The following is a 14780-nucleotide window of genomic DNA, read 5'->3' as shown; positions in this document are numbered from 1 at the left end:
CTGGTGGCTGAGGCTGAGGCGTGGGGCGGGGGAGGCGGCGGAAAGGGCCTGGGACTGAGGAAAGGGCTTGCTAGGGGCCGGCAGGTGAGAGGCCCTGTTACCCCCCACACCCATGGCACCACGGCTTCCGGAGCCTGGCTTGCGGTTTTGCCTAAGTAAATGAGCCAGCGGCATGCTTTCCTTCTCTTTGGGATGTGTTCTGGATCACCAGCCCCGGCTCCCAAGGCCTTTTAGTGTCACTTTGTCCTGCCCCCATCTGGGGCACCAAAGACAGCTCCCCCCAAGTACTCATTCACCTCCGCCAGCCCTGCTGGCAATGCAAACCCAGTGTAGGGATTTGCATGCTGTCGGCCTGGCCCCTCTTCCTTCATACCCTCTCCCGTGTCCTCAGTAAGCTCCTCCTTCCAAGGTCCCCCAGGGCCACACAGTGCTTTGCCATAAATGTATGCTCTGCTTGTAGTCAGTGTGTCTGCTGTCTGCCTGTGGGTGTGGGGCCAGGGAGGGTCCGGCTGGGTGGCACTCCAGGGTCCTGCGTCTTATGGCCATGGAGGCTCCAGTCGACTCAGTCCAAGGGTCACTGGACTTTGCTGATGAAGGGAGAGGGCCATAGGGAGACTCCGCCCTAGTGGGGCTGAGTCAGGAGCCTGGGACAAAGGTTGGGTGGCTAGCCAGGTAGTGCTTTGGAGCTGGGCAGTCGATGGTGGGCAGAGATCCGCTCAAGTCCCCAGAGCTGGCCCAAGAGCCACCATGAATTCCCAGGGGCCTCCAGGTGGGGGCCGTATGCCCAGTGAGTAAGACCTGGTGGGGTCACTATGGACTGGGTGCTGATGGCCCACCTTTGGGTGTCCTGAAAGCTATCTGAGGTGTCCCAGGATCTGGAGAGCCACCTCTGGCCCAAAGGTGGGCCCTACCCATCTGGCTTGGAAAGGGGGTTTGGGCGGGCAGGAGGGAAATGGGAATGCTCCCTACCCCCAACTAAGTACCTCTTCTCCTGTGGGCAGGCACCAAATCTTTCAACATGATGTCCCCAACGGGTGACAACTCAGAGCTGCTGGCTGAGATAAAGGCAGGCAAGAGTCTGAAGCCGACACCACAGAGCAAGGGCCTGACCACGGTGTTCTCAGGCAGTGGGCAGCCAGCCTCCCAGGTAGGCGCTGGACGGGCGCCCCGCCCCGGCTCCCAGTGCCTGCCCGGTGCTCAGCCCTACTGCTTCTCCCGGCAGCCTGAGTCACCGTCACCGCCACCGCAGCCATCACCACAGCCCTCGGTGTCACCTGCGCCATCTCGGCCCCGGAGCCCCACCCCACCAGCCTCTGGGCCTCAGCCATTGCTCAACGGCAGCATAGTGCCGGCGCCACCTGCCACCCCGGCCCCAGGAGTGCAGCTGGATGTGGAGGCCCTCATCCCCACCCTCGATGAGCAGGGCCGGCCCATCCCAGAGTGGAAGCGCCAGGTGATGGTCCGAAAGCTGCAGCAGAAGATGCAGGAGGAGGAGGAGCAGAGGAGGAAGGTGGGTGGGGCTTCCGGGAAGCCCTGGGGTCTGCACTAAGCCTCTAGCCTGTGCCGCCTCTCCACCTGTTTTGACCCTTGGCGAGAAGCAGGAGTAGAGGATACCCTACACATACCTGTCTCAATCTCGCCACGGTTAGCTGTGCCTTGAAGGGAGCTGTCAATGTTTACCAAACTCTAATGTACCTTCAAGTCACTTGGGACCTTATTAAAGAGCTTATTCTGCTTTGGGGACAAGGGTTGAGATTCTGCATTTCTAACAAGCTCCTTGGTGGACCATACTGAGTGGCCGAGAGAGGCTTGCTTTGCATCCAGACCGACCTGAACTCTATCCTGGTACTCTCCAACTGCAGCTACGGAGACTTGTTTCAGCCTCAATCCCCATATCTGTAAGATGATTTGGTCATCACTAACTGATGGTCACCATTTATTCATCCAGCCAATGTTCCCTGAGTGCCATCCATGTATGGCACCCACTATTGTATCTTCTGAGGGCTCACCACCAGTGAATATACCAAGGTGGCTGTGGAGGTGTGTGTGAGTGTCAACAAGCAACTTAGTGTCCTAACAGATAATGGTGTGAGTGTGAGAACCTGCAGTAATAAACAACTAAGCTTTATAATACACTGAGTGGTCAGGAGCCCAGGGGACTGAGGTGCCACTCAACTGTTTGCCAGCTGGGGGCTGGAGGGGGTGTAGTAGCCCAAGGTGATGGGCGGGGGAGGCACACAAGAGCTGATTAAGAGTGGGATGTGGAGGACAGTGGGCAGAATGGGCTGGTCTGGAAGTCAGAGTGGGTGTGTTTTGGGTATTTGGTGTATGTAGCAGCTGGTGCCAGTCAGGATACAAAGATTCAGCTATCTGCCAGGAAGAGACTAGGCCCCGAGCATGGGAAGCCTGAGGGCAGGTAATTGGAAGAAGTGGGGCCATCATGCTGTGTGGGAGGTGAGCTGTACTGGTTCTAGATGGACTTGGCCCCAGAGGTGGAGCTGGGTCCCATACGTTTTATGGGGTAGGAGACTGTCACTTTAGCTTCTTTAAGACTAGAGTCTGGCCGGACGTTGGTGGCGCACGCCTTTAATCCCAGCACTCGGGAGGCAGAGCCAGGCGGATCTCTGTGAGTTCGAGGCCAGCCTGGGCTACCAAGTGAGCTCCAGGAAAGGCGCAAAACTACACAGAGAAATCCTGTCTCGAAAATCAAAAAAAAAAAAAAAAAAAAAAAAAAAAAAAGACTAGAGTCTGAGGGGGGGGAGAAGTGAGGTGGCCTTTCATCTAGACATGTGAAACATTGACCACTGAGACAAGCAGGACTTGGACCGCAGGAAGTCTGAGAAAGGGTCTGTGATCTGGAAGGGGGTGGCTGGGAAATAGCAGGCTGTGGATCGGGTAGGGGAGGGCCTCTGTGCTTCTCAGCTTCAACGCCTTTCGCATATTCTTTGGGTGGTGTAATGAGCGACCAAGTCAGGCGTGGAGACCCGGTCTGCAAGTCTGCCTTCCCTGCCTCAGGCGGCACCGCAGCCCCAGCCAGTGCCCTCTACCAGCAACCAAAGTGAACACTGCTCTGAGTCGGGAGCTGAAGCTTGCTGCAATGCAATCTCCCCGCCAGCCAGACTGCCGGTCTCTGCAAACGCGACCCTGCGGAGCCATTACACCACCCAGGACTTGCAAAAGGCCGCCAGCTCTGCTGCGGGAGCTGGGCCAGAGGGAGACGCGCCCCCTCCCCTCTCTTGTCTTCCCCGCCTTAGCTGACTGCTGCTAGCTCCTGCTGCTACCCCCCTGAAGGCTGGAGGTACTCCCGCGAGCACAACGCCATCCTGGGCCCCTTTGGCGAGCTCATGACGGAGGCCGACATCCTCCGTATCGAACAGCAAATCGAGAACCTGCAAGTGCTGCACAAGGCAAAGAAACTGGAGGCGCGCCTGGAGCAGCTGGAGCTGGAGCTGGAGCAGCTGCTGCCGATCTCGGCCGCTCTGTCGGCGCCACGCTTCACAGTAGATCCACGGCGCATGCACGGCCGCGCAGCCAACCTGCCTGCCTGGTGCAGCAAGATCTCCACGCTGCTCAAGAGTATGGCCACGCTGCTGGCCACGCTGGGCGGCCGGCCCTCACAACTGGCAGAGCTGCTGGCCGCAGACACTGGCCAACCGCTGGCGCCGCTGCCGGACGCACCCTCGAGGCCTGGGCCACTCTGTTTGGGCCGCTCTCATTCGCTCAGTTGGTGCCGGGAGGCCGTGGCCGGGAGATCCTCGAATGTGGCGTCTCGGTGCAGCACCTCCGTGCCGCTTACGAACTGCGCACTCAAGGCGCAGCGCCCACTCAGAGCCTGCGCCGCAAGCTCCCTCAGCCCACTAGCACCCTAGACCGGGAGCCCATCCTCGAGGAGGACTATGTGGCGATCGGTTCCAGTGAGCCGAGAGCCCCTGTCGCTAATGGCCTGTGGACTGCAGAGGAACCCCTTAACACCCTGGACCCACCGGAGCCATGGCACCGGGAGGAAGCTTTTCTGGAGCCTGAACAGCTAGCTAGCAGGCCTCCACTCTCCACCAAGCTGCCTGGTGTCCAGGACTACATCGACATGCGCAAGGAGCGCATCGTCTACCTCTTCCTGGAGCACTGGCGCAAGTGGACCTTCCAAGGACCTGGGCGTCATGCCCAGGCACGCCTGCGCAGACTGCTGCCCCGGGTAGTGGCCTCCGGCGCTGGTCCCCTCCCAGAAGCAGATGCCACTGCCCAGCAGCAACCAGCTGGTGAGGACTCGGACCACGGCCCTGAAGAGCGGCTGCTGCAGCTGCTCAAGCAGCGACAGGTGGTGGGCAAACTGCTGGGCCACTGGAGGAGTCTGCTAAGGCAGGTGCCAGCGTGCCAGGCACCCGGCTCGAAGCTGACACATGGTCTGTACTGGCCCGAGCACTTCCTGCCACCACTCGACAGCGGCACTCCGCGGAGCTACGACAGTCTCACCCTGGATCTCTTCATGTTAGGCTACTTTCAGCTGCTGGAGATGGGCCTGAGCCGGGAGGAAAGGAAATTCCGGCACCTGCTGTGCTACGAGATGTTCGACCGTCTGGGCAGCCACCCGTGGGAGCTTATCCGCCAGTTCCACCGAGTAGTGCTGGAGGAGGTGGAGGCTGGAACGCGTGGCTGGGACGATGGCTTTGAGGATCTCAGGCGCCAGTTCTTCGGAGACAGTCCTGAGTCTGAGCCGACTCCAGAAGAGGCCCAAGAGAAGGAAGAAGGAGAGGAGAAGGAACAAGACCAGGAGGAAGAGGAGGAGGGGGAGGAAAAAGAGGAAGGGGAAGAGGAGGAAAAACTGGAAGAGGAGAAGAGAAAGGAGGAGGAGAAAGAGGAGGAGGAAGACAAAGAGAAGAGAGAAGAGGAGAGAGAGGAAAAGGAAGACAAGGAGAGAGAAGAAGAGGAAGACAAGGAGGAGAGAGAGGAAGAGGAAGACAAGGAGAGAGAGGAGGAGCCCTCTGAAGAATCTGCTCCTGCTCAAACAGAGGACCTGCCCCAGGGGCACTCAGAGGCCCCAGCCCCTGTGCCGCAGCCTCCTCCCGCTGCACCTCCCCCAACCTCAGACCTGCCTAGTTCAGAACCCCCAGCTGAAGAGCCCTTGGAGCTGGTGTCCGAGATGGGCGAATTCAGCAACGAGGACATTTGCCGCTATATTGACCGGAGCTTCTCTTTTTGGAAGGAGAAGGAGGCAGAACTCTTTGACATCTGACAGCAAACTTAGAGTTTAGTTTTGTGCCTGGATGCCTGTCTGACATCTGGAGGCCAGAATCAGACAGAAAGAACCAAAGTCTCAAAAAGCCTGCTTCTTTGGGGCTTTTGAGGTCCCCTAGGAGGGAGAAAGCGAGGCGTTTGTGAGATTGGTTAGTCACAGCGCTTCAGGTGTTGCTCTCTATGAAGCCAGGCAGCAGAAGTTAAGGAACTCTGGGTCCCCCGAGGGCAGTGTAGTTCTAGTTCACAGCTACCTGCCTGGCCACCCGTGCAGTGTTCTGTGTGGTGTGTGATGTGTACAGACCCTTTCTCTTCTGTAACATCCAAGGAATAAAGCACTCTGTTACGGGCTATGTTGGTACACCTCTCCCCATGTCATTGTAGCCTCACATAGTGGAACGTTCCCTGTCCCACTAGGAAAAGAGCAAGCATGGGCCAGCTGGCCCTCCATAGGAAATTGAGAGCAGCCTGGATCTTTCTGAGCTGACCCAGGGTGTGGTACAAGTCTGTATCTGCCTAGAGATTCTGGAAAGCAGGCTTGAGGCCATCTAGCCACCTGCTCCATGGGAAATCAGGACCCAGCTACTTTCCTGCTTCTGCCCTTTCACCTCCTCTGATCTATCTGGCTCTGCCTTGAGGTCGGGTCACTGGGGAGCAGAGGCCCTTTTGAGCAGGCCATCACCAAGCACCATTATCTGATTGCACTGTAGGAGGCCACCAAAAAGGTCTTTTCTTATAAACACATCTATATTCTGCCGTCCCTGAATTCTCCATGCCCCCTGGGTTGGAAGTGCATGCCCCTGGCCTGTAAACCTCAAGTCAAGCTGGTCCTGAAGCTGTGTGGTTGTGTTGTAGGAGGAAGAGGAGGAGGCCTGGCTGGCCAGCCTGCCTGCCTGGAGACGAGACATTCTTCGGAAGAAGCGGGAAGAGGAGAAGTGAGTGTCTGGAGGAGCTCCTTGGCATGCGTCTTGACTATCTCTGGGGCTGTGATGTCATCTAATACTGTCTTTTTCTCATTCCAGGAAGCAGAAGCGGTGAGTACAGTACCGGCCCCAATCTACCACTTCTTACACCCAGTCACAGAGGCTCGTTCGCTCCTTCATCCAGCCCATTACTTCAGTCCTCATATCATAACCTTTCAGCTCCCAATAATGACACCAGACCCTTAATTACTTAGCACCTGCACTTCCAAGTCTAGCTCTCATGCTCTGATCACATTGTTACCTAGACCCCCATCTCCTATTATTAACCTAGCTTTTCACCAACTGTGTTAGCAACATACTATCATCCCACTTGGGAGGTATAGGCAAGGTTATCCTTGGCTTCAGAGCCAGTTCATGGTCAACCTGATCTACAGGTGACCTTATCTTAAAAAAAAAGACAAACAAAAGCCTACCCTTTCTATCCTGGTTTTTCTGTTTTAATTATGTGTATGTCTGCATGTCTGTGTGTGAGTAGGGCATGTGCCTATGGAGACCAGAGGTGTCGGATCCTCTGGAGCTGGAGTTACAGGTGGTTATGGGCCACCCAATGTGGGTGCTGGGAATCCAATTTGGGTCCTCTGGAAGAGTAGTACACGATCTTAATTGATAAGCCATTTCTCCAGCCCCAAGAACAGTTATTATAACTCCAGGATCAATAACTTGATCATTCATGTTCCCCTCAACTTCATTTCTGTACCAGGAATCCATCCTGGTGCTGCCAGATATATTATTATATTATTATTATATATTATTATTATATATATTATTATTATAAATATATACTATATTATGCCAGGCATAATGTGCACCACATGTGTGCTTTAAATTCTGTGGTGGCCACATTGAGACATTTTTAAAGAGATAGGTAAGCCTAATCTTAATACTTAATGCATGAAAAGCATTATTTCAGCATTTCAATGTGAGAGTTATTAATGAGAGCTAGGCATACATAGCTCAGCTGGTAGGTTCAATCTCCAGTATTACACATAAATCTGGAGTCATGGGACTGGAGAGATGGCTCAGTAGTTAAAACACTTGTTGCTCTTCCAGAGGACCCAGGTTCAACTCCCAGCAACCACAACACAGCTCAAAACCATCTATAACTCCAGTTCTAGAGGATCCAATGGCCTCTGTTAGCCTCCTTGGGCACCAGGCACACATGTGGTGCACAGACATAAATGCAGGCAGATACTCATATATATTCAATTAAATCAAAATACTCATATATATTCAATTAAATGAAACTGAAAACAAAACAAAACAACAACCAACCCCTGGAGAGATGGCACAGGCCTGAATTCCAGCATGCAGGAGGATCAGAAGTTCAAAGTGGTCTTGTCAACATAGCAAGTTTGAGGCTAGCCTGCAATACATCAAGACCCCCCCCCAAAATATCAATTTTTTCTTTCAATTCTTTTAAGGGAAAGAATGTTTTTCTTTCCCTTAAAAAAATTAGTTTTCAAAGGACCATGTGCATGGCAATTTGAACTTTTCAGTTGCTCACAGCAGGCAGGGTAAGTGGTCAACAGAGCAATCTACCCTTATGCATTTTCAGAGTTGGGGACCAAAGCTCAGTGCTCTAGGCAAGCACTCCTACTGGGGAGCTGAACCCCCAGTCCCTAGCCTTGTGCTCTGAAAACCTGTCCCTAGCTAGCTTGCTGGCCTGTTCCCCAGTAATGAGATCCCCAACATCTCCACCCTATTCCCTGGTAATTTAGATGGACAGCTCCCTAACAACTCAAGTCCTGTCTCCAATGACAGGCCTCCTGTCATTGATCCCTTGAACTCGGTAACATTCAATCCTCACACAGGGCCACCTAATGACCCAGCACCTCTTTCCAGTAACACTCCTCCACAAAAATAATCCAGCTTTAGCCTCCGCTTACCCTGTCTTCTGAGTTTCCCTGTAACTCCTCCCTGAAAACCCCGGGACCTAAGCAGAGAAGGCCCCTTAGCTCCCTCTCCCGCTGCCGTCCTGGTGTCTGGCCTGCCCCAGGGTCCGTCCCCAGGCATCACTGAGTTTTGCCACCCATAAACAGAAAAGAGGAGGAGAGACAAAAGCAGGAAGAAATGCAGAGGGCGAAAGAACAGTCCGAGAAGCTGCGGACACTGGGCTACGACGAGGCCAAGCTCGCACCCTGGCAGCGACAGGTCATCTTGAAGAAGGGGGAGATCCCTAAGTAATAGGAGTCTCGGCCTCTTGCGTGTAGCCTCACAAGTTCTGAGAGATGGGGAGCGGCCCCCCAGCCCCCGCCCCATCCTGCCAGGTTGGTGCGGAAGGGCTGGGAGCCTTGCCGCCCTTCCCTTCGGTGCCGGAACCCTCCCTGTTCCCCTCCCTGGCCCCACATCCCCGCCCTGCTGCTGGAGTGCTTGCGTGCTGCCGCTGTCGCCTGGAAAACGTGCCCAAGCCGCTGACACAAAGAAAAAGAAAAAGAAAAGAGAAAAAAATATGCTTATTTGCATGCTCACTTACATATATTTGCATGTTCGTCTACCTTGTGCTGAGCTCTCCCCAGCCCCGTGGGTGGTGACTTTTCCTGCGGGGCGCACGCCCGGCTGCAGCCCTCTCCCCCGCAGCCCGGAACCCACATTGCCAGCGTATGCTGGGTGGAGACAGACCCCGAGCTCGGGGAAGGGGTTTTCCTCCCTCCACGACCCAGATCTGCGCTAGCCAGGGCTAGGCTGCATTTCTCATCCCCCGGCGAGGGTTTCCTCTCAGTCATTTGTTTACCAGAAACGATGAAACTTGCCTGTTGGGGCGGAGCTGCCGCTCCCGAGGGGCCCCACCTTAACTCCCACCCCAGCCCAATTAAGCCCTCCCAGTCCCCAGCCAGGAGCTTCGTGCTCCCCCGACTCTTACATTGTCCCAGTGGTGTGTAAGTGGAGGGCCAGGGACCCTGCACCTGTACCTGCAGCTATTCCTGACCCCATCCCCCACCCCCTTCCTTCCCCCATTAAACCTCTATCCGCCAACTGTGGCTCTCATTCACTCTCACTCGCCGCTGTCTTACTTTCTCCTTCTGGGGCCACTGGGTCAAAGCGGATGCGCGAGGGGTTGGCGTGGGAGCTAAGGCCACTGGTTTCCACTGTGCGCCGCAGTTCCTAAGGGCTCAGGACCCCTAGCCCACTCAGCTCCCGGGGAAACAAAGGGAACCAGAGCGCCACTTGACATCCCTAGCCCCCACTGAAACACCAAGAAGCTACTTAAAATATTTAATACCAAGTCCAAACTCGGGCTGATAAACAGCTGTGCAACCAATCACTCGGCCCCTCCTGGTATTTCTCCACGACGCTTCCCTTAGCTGGAGCTCCGTGGGGCAGGTAAGCAGGGGCGAAGCACCCGGCGCTGCTACGCAGGACCGGAACGGTGCTAGGGGGTCAGTAAGTGACATAAAATGTCTACACGCATAAGTAACGATACTTAAGGCTCCTGCAAGGGTCCCGAGAGTGACAAAGTGGCTGGTGGGCCTCACATCACGGGCCACCATGCTCTAGGCGGCTGCGCAGGTCCTCGGCACAGCCTTCCAACCCCATGCGCTCCAGGGCCGCATAAATGGCAGCCAGGCCTGCAGGCTGCTGCTGGCGCCAGCGCTTGAGCATCTCGTACTGCTGGTCTCGGAAGCGGCAGATCTCCACCTCCACGGCCTCAATTTCCGCCTCCCGTAGCCCCAGCGTGCGCACGAACTCCTTCCACCGTCTTGCTGGGACCGCGTCCATCACATCATAGAGCTGCGGCCCAGGCTGGAGCATAGCAGCCGGCGAGCCTGCAGGGGGCGCTGGCGAGAGCGGAGGTGCCAGAGGAAGGCCTGAAGTGGGATCAGGGATGTGAGGATGCTTTCCGCCACGGGGCTTAATGGACTTCTTTGGGCAGGACAGAAATCACCCCGTGAGGACAGGAAGTCGGCTGTGCAATAACAATGTCCCACCTTGGACTTGGGAAGATGGGGTCAGGCCTCAGCCACTTGGATCACTTACCAAGAGTTCTGTTTGGCAGCTGATTCCAGGGCTGGGGAGCCTGGCTGTAGGCCATCTCCTGAGTCTGGGATAAACCAGGAATCCAGCTGTTGCCTACCAACTGGACAGTGGTACAGACTTTCCCAGTACTGTCTTGGGGTGCCAGGAGGCTGTGGGCGCTGTCTGAGGCTGAAAGATGGGTAGTCTGGAAGGTGGGAGGGACCAGGTCAGCCATGTGTATCTAGAAAGGACTTTGCTAGTTTCGGGCCAGAGTGGGCATTTCCTGGCTCAGGAAGCAGAATCGCCTCCCTAGATTCTGTGCATGTGTGTGTGTGCACTCACACACAGACACTCCCGTGGCCCAGCAGCAGGTCTACTGTGTATGCCTGAAGTCTGTCCCCCGCCCCGTCCTTTGGAGGTGTTCAACCCTTCAGTGTCTGGCCTGGGGGACTTGTGTGACACCAGTAGACAGTCACTTGAGAGCAGGTGCTGTGGCTGGTCTTGTTCACTGATAACTCAGCTCTTAGCACGTTGATCTGTTACAACCATGCTGTAGGCTGTCACTCTCCTAGTTCCAGAAGCTTCCCAGCACTGAGGTAGTTACCTGTGGTGAGGTCAGGGTCTCCATCCCAGCTGCGTCTGCTGACAGAGACAGAGAGGCCCAGTCAGCAGCAGGCAAGGCCCATAGGCTTGGGCGTTAGTTCAGGGCCTCGAGTCCTTTTGCACCTCATACTCCTTCCCTCAGTTTCCCCTTCTGCATCAGAGTTCCAGGGGCTCTGGAGTACCTATCTTTACCCCAGGCCTCTGGTAATGCATGCGTGCAATGCATGTATGGACTTACCAGGAACCACAGGCCTGCAAGGCTGGCATCGGCAATACGCACAGATCAGGGTGGCCCCGAGCAGGAATGAGGCCCCCAGAAGCACCTGGACCCAAAATACTGAAAGAACAGTAACTGGTGAGTGCCGGCTAGCAGCCACCTCCTGCCCCACTGGCCGTCCCAGCCAGCCTTCCCACCAGAATTCCCAGCATTATCACCTACTCCACTTCCAGCCACAGCAGGCTGTCCTGTAGGTGTCAGGATGGATTCTGCTGAAACCCCTGTAAAGGGAGGGGGACGGGCTGAAGGCTACCCAGGAGTGCCTGAGACCTTCCCCATCTGGCAGGAGGTGGGCACTTCCATCCTGGGAGCCTCATCCTGCCCCCAAACATTCCCCAAGTGTAGCTGAAATGTCACTTGGGTCACTAATATCAACCATCACTACTGAGCTTCTAGCCAGACTCCGCAAGAACAGGACTTTTCATCTTTAGTTCCTGGATAGTCCTAGTGCCTAAATTAGGGTCTATGAGATAGCAGAGACTCAGGTGGATGAGCAGATAAGGCGCCTTTCCCCTTATTACAGCTCTCGGAAGAACATCACAGCACCCCCATGTTCAGAGGGAAAACCCGAGATCTCTCAGCTAGCCAAGGACTAGCAGCAAATCTAGTCTCAGCCTAAGTTTCAAAGCTCTGGCAGTCAGTGTAAGCAAATAAATGAGAAATCCATCCTAAATAGGGGGGTTGGAAGGGCTAAGGGACATTCTGGCAGGAAGTGAAGATATGCCCCTTTATGTATCTGCATAATGCTTTACCATCCTGTTGTCTCAAATGCCCCTTCCATGACAGAGCCAAGCTGCCCCCACCTACATCTGCCCCCAAAGTCCCCACCCTGCTCCCAGCCTCCCTCCTGGCCCAGTGCGGCCCCTTATGTGAGGCAGAACGTGCAGCTATTGCCATGGCCGTAGCAGTAGGCTGGCAGAGCCCTGCAGAACAAGAGATGGTTTGTGTCAGGGCAGGAGAGGAGGGAGCCGAAAGAAAGAGGCTTAGGGGTAGACAGCCTAGGATGGGGTACTCACCAGGGGTTGGTGGAGCCGTACAATCTGAGCATGGGTGGCAAGAAAAAGGTGAACTTTCCCTACATGGCTCGGTGGAGCAGACAAGAAGCCGGCCTGACTGGCAGCCACACTGGGTGTCCGACACTGCTGAACAGTTCTTCAGGGTCACTTGGAAAGCTGCGGGGGGGGGGGGGTGGTGGTGCAGGAATGTGGGAACACGGATGTGTCAAGGCTACTGGGCTCCATGAAGAAGCGGGGACAACCTCCCAGAGAAGGAGGTACTAGCTAGTCCCACAGGCAGACGTGGGCAGCTCAGAGTTGACCAGAGGCCAAGGCATGTGGAAACAGGAAGGCCTCAGGGGAGAGCAGAAGGATATACTGGAGCAGAATACACAGTGGATCCTCCGCAGTGGACTGAACACAGGAGTCCACGCCCAAAGACTGGGCCCCAGCCAGCTCTGAATGACCCTGACCATGGCCTGTCCACCAGAGTCCCCTGAGCCCTAGGCAGTCCCTTACCCTCTTCATCACAGGTTTGGCAGCGGGTACAGTCAGTCCTAAAGTGGTTTCCCCAGGTTAAGAAAGTGCCCTGAGGGCAGGGAAGGCAGGTGGAGTCGCCACAGGGCTCTGTGCAGGAGGCCTTCATGTAGTGTCCTGCGGAACCCAGGCAGGTGTCAGGGTCAAACCTGCTCCCCGCCTGTCCCTTCCAGCTGTGGTCCACCCCCCCAGCCTCCCCGGACCCCAGCCTGTCTCAGCCTCCCCCACCCTGACCCTGCTCTCCTCCCTCTGCTCGCCCCCCCTCACCCTTCCAGCACCTACCTTTTGGGCAGCCCCTGCAACAAAACCTCTTCTGTGGGTCACTGGCACAGTCACACCTGCCAGGAGTGATGCCCTGGCCCTGGCCAGCGGGCAGCGGCGGAGGCAACAGCAGCAGCAGCAGCAGCAGCAGCAAGAGAGCCTGAGGAACACGTGCTGCTGACCCCCGTGTGGCTGCCCCAGGAGGCCACCTCTGCCTCCCAGGCTCTTCCTCCATTCCAGAGCCCAGCAGAATTGCTTTCTGAGTAGCTCACTTCTCAGACTCCTGGGCAGAATGGGGTGGGCCATGGAAGGGGGACCAATTTCCTTCTCCCTCTACAGACCCAGCGTATCAACAGCAGAGAATGGCCCCTTGACAGCCCTTCGCCCATTTCCCCAACACCCATCGAGACTGAACCACCCTGCCCCCAACCAGGGCTTCCGCGAGGTGGAGGCCCCCAGACCCCTTTCCTCGGAGTGTGTGCTTCCTCTTAGCGGAAGGGCACGCCCGAGCCTCTAACTAGGTCGCGGGTGGAGGCAACTCAGCCCTCAAGGAGGTCGGAGTTGAGATGCCGCTCCCTGTGACCCTCCAGAAGAGGCTTGGCTCCCGGGCTGCAGGTCAGATTCCAGGTTATTTCCTGGCCTCCCTCGACCCCTCTCACCTCCGCCATGCGTCCCAGGGGCAGTGGCTCCATGGCGGTCTGCACCACCTGGGCCGTTTGAGTGGTTTGAGTGCTACTCTGGTCGCGCAGCCCGGGGCTTCCCCACCAGCCCAGCCGCTGAGCTCCTAGCCCAGAGCCTGCACGCCCGCGCCATCCAGAAAAGCCCGCCTCGGGGGATGGCCAGGGAGGGGTCTGCCACTCTTCGGCAGCTGAGGGGGCGTGACTCTCTACCAGCCAGAGACCTTCCCCGGTGTGGTGCACACTGGGAGCCGACACAGGCTTTGACTAAGCCCCTAAGGGACAAGGCTGCATCCTGAAGGCACCCTGGGCCTAGCTTCAGCCCTGAGAGCCAATGCTTAGAGGGGGGTCCAGGGCAAGTGTCCTTTCTCTGGGCCTCGAGTGCTTGGGATGGGTTGGGGAAACAGGTAGGAGACCTATATCTCCCGGAACAGTTGTCAGGGGTTCTGGGATGGACAGAGCCCTGAGTTCTAAGGAATCCAAAGATTCAGAGAGGGCAGGATCAAGAAGCATTTCCTAGAGGTTCCAATTCACTGTGGCCTCCGGGCTGTGGCAGGAGGCAAGTTTGGTCTTGGGCTGTTGGCCCACAGTATCTTTCTTCTTCCACAGGGGCCCCACTACAGCTGGAGACACACACACACACACCCAGCCTGCTCAATGCACACGAGCAGGGAACAGATGGGGTCCCAGAAGCACAGGACTCTTTCCAGAACAGTATATACAAGTCTTTATAAAAGATCCAGACTCAATAAATACGCAGCGTGACAGAGCCCAGCCCGAGCCTCAGAGGCCAGCATGAGTCCAAATGAGGGTGGCGGGGAGGGCAGTCGGGGAACCTAGCCCGGAGGATCAGGGCCAGCCACGTCAAGAGCAGAGGAAAAGGGGCTGCCTGGGGAGGGCGGGGCATGGCAGCCAGGGCCCGGAACTCTATGGAGCTCTTCTCCATTCCATCCAGTCCGGCAAAGTGCAAACTGACCACGGAGTGATGGGTAGCCATTCTGCCTGGCACTCTGGCACACGCACACGAGGCAGCAGTGACTCCGGTGCCACATCCCCCAGGCGGCACACTCTGCTGTCCCTTAGTCAGCGTCACCCTTGGGGTCTCCTTCCGCTCAGACCTCTCTGCAAGGGGCGGGGAGAAATCCATCCTCGGTTGTCCAGTCACAAAGTGGCTTTAGCTAACCCTCCTCTCCACCATGGTCCTGGCCCCGTTCACTGATGCCTCTACAGATACCCCGCCTGGCACTGGGACAGGTCTAAAGCT

General features: G+C 56.4%; 3 protein-coding genes and 1 long non-coding RNA gene across 12 annotated transcripts in view; 2 read left to right on the top strand and 2 right to left on the bottom strand.

Moving 5' to 3' along the window:
- Espn (espin) overlaps window positions 1-9207 on the top strand; it is a 31874-nt gene extending 22667 nt beyond the window's left edge. For 3 of the 5 annotated variants that reach the window (XM_037203226.1, XM_037203225.1, XM_037203224.1), the window contains 4 exons: window positions 1002-1510; window positions 6085-6164; window positions 6252-6263; window positions 8252-9207. In XM_037203226.1, coding sequence (XP_037059121.1) covers window positions 1002-1510; window positions 6085-6164; window positions 6252-6263; window positions 8252-8396 — 746 coding nt within the window. In that variant the 3' untranslated portion in view covers window positions 8397-9207. Of the gene's footprint in view, window positions 1-19; window positions 788-1001; window positions 1511-6084; window positions 6165-6251; window positions 6264-8251 lie in introns of those variants that run through there. The other 2 variants (XM_028883088.2, XM_028883089.2) reach the window with 2 other exon arrangements.
- Window positions 9208-9411: 204 nt separating this feature from the next.
- On the bottom strand, window positions 9412-14121 carry Tnfrsf25 (TNF receptor superfamily member 25). Of its 5 annotated transcripts, XM_037203228.1 has the most exons (9): window positions 13499-14121; window positions 12861-12999; window positions 12561-12695; window positions 12063-12218; window positions 11205-11267; window positions 11008-11106; window positions 10771-10808; window positions 10188-10371; window positions 9412-10018 (listed from the first exon to the last, which is right to left on the bottom strand). In XM_037203228.1, the coding sequence occupies exons 1-9, from the start codon at window positions 13529-13531 to the stop codon at window positions 9687-9689; spliced, it is 1179 nt and encodes a 392-aa protein (XP_037059123.1). In that variant the 5' UTR covers window positions 13532-14121; the 3' UTR covers window positions 9412-9686. The 5 variants fall into 5 exon arrangements, with proteins under 5 accessions (XP_037059123.1, XP_028738923.1, XP_037059122.1 ...); XM_028883090.2 differs by lacking the exon at window positions 13499-14121 and having other exon boundaries at window positions 12861-13092; XM_037203227.1 differs by lacking the exon at window positions 13499-14121 and having other exon boundaries at window positions 9412-9988; window positions 12861-13092.
- Window positions 13372-14780, top strand: part of LOC119087488 — a 6736-nt gene continuing 5327 nt past the window's right edge. Inside the window, exon 1 of the long non-coding RNA XR_005090967.1 lies at window positions 13372-13454. This is a non-coding gene — a long non-coding RNA (uncharacterized LOC119087488). The remainder of the gene's footprint in view (window positions 13455-14780) is intronic.
- The window catches only part of Plekhg5 (pleckstrin homology and RhoGEF domain containing G5), a 25672-nt gene continuing 25118 nt past the window's right edge, over window positions 14227-14780 (bottom strand). Inside the window, 1 exon segment of the mRNA XM_028883092.2 lies at window positions 14227-14638. Within this exon segment, the coding sequence (XP_028738925.1) occupies window positions 14629-14638 (10 nt within the window). The 3' untranslated portion in view covers window positions 14227-14628.

Source organism: Peromyscus leucopus, chromosome 2 (assembly GCF_004664715.2).
Source record: "Peromyscus leucopus breed LL Stock chromosome 2, UCI_PerLeu_2.1, whole genome shotgun sequence".
In the NCBI taxonomy this organism is placed as follows: Eukaryota; Metazoa; Chordata; class Mammalia; order Rodentia; family Cricetidae; genus Peromyscus; species Peromyscus leucopus.
This window is presented reverse-complemented; position numbering and strand designations above follow the sequence as displayed.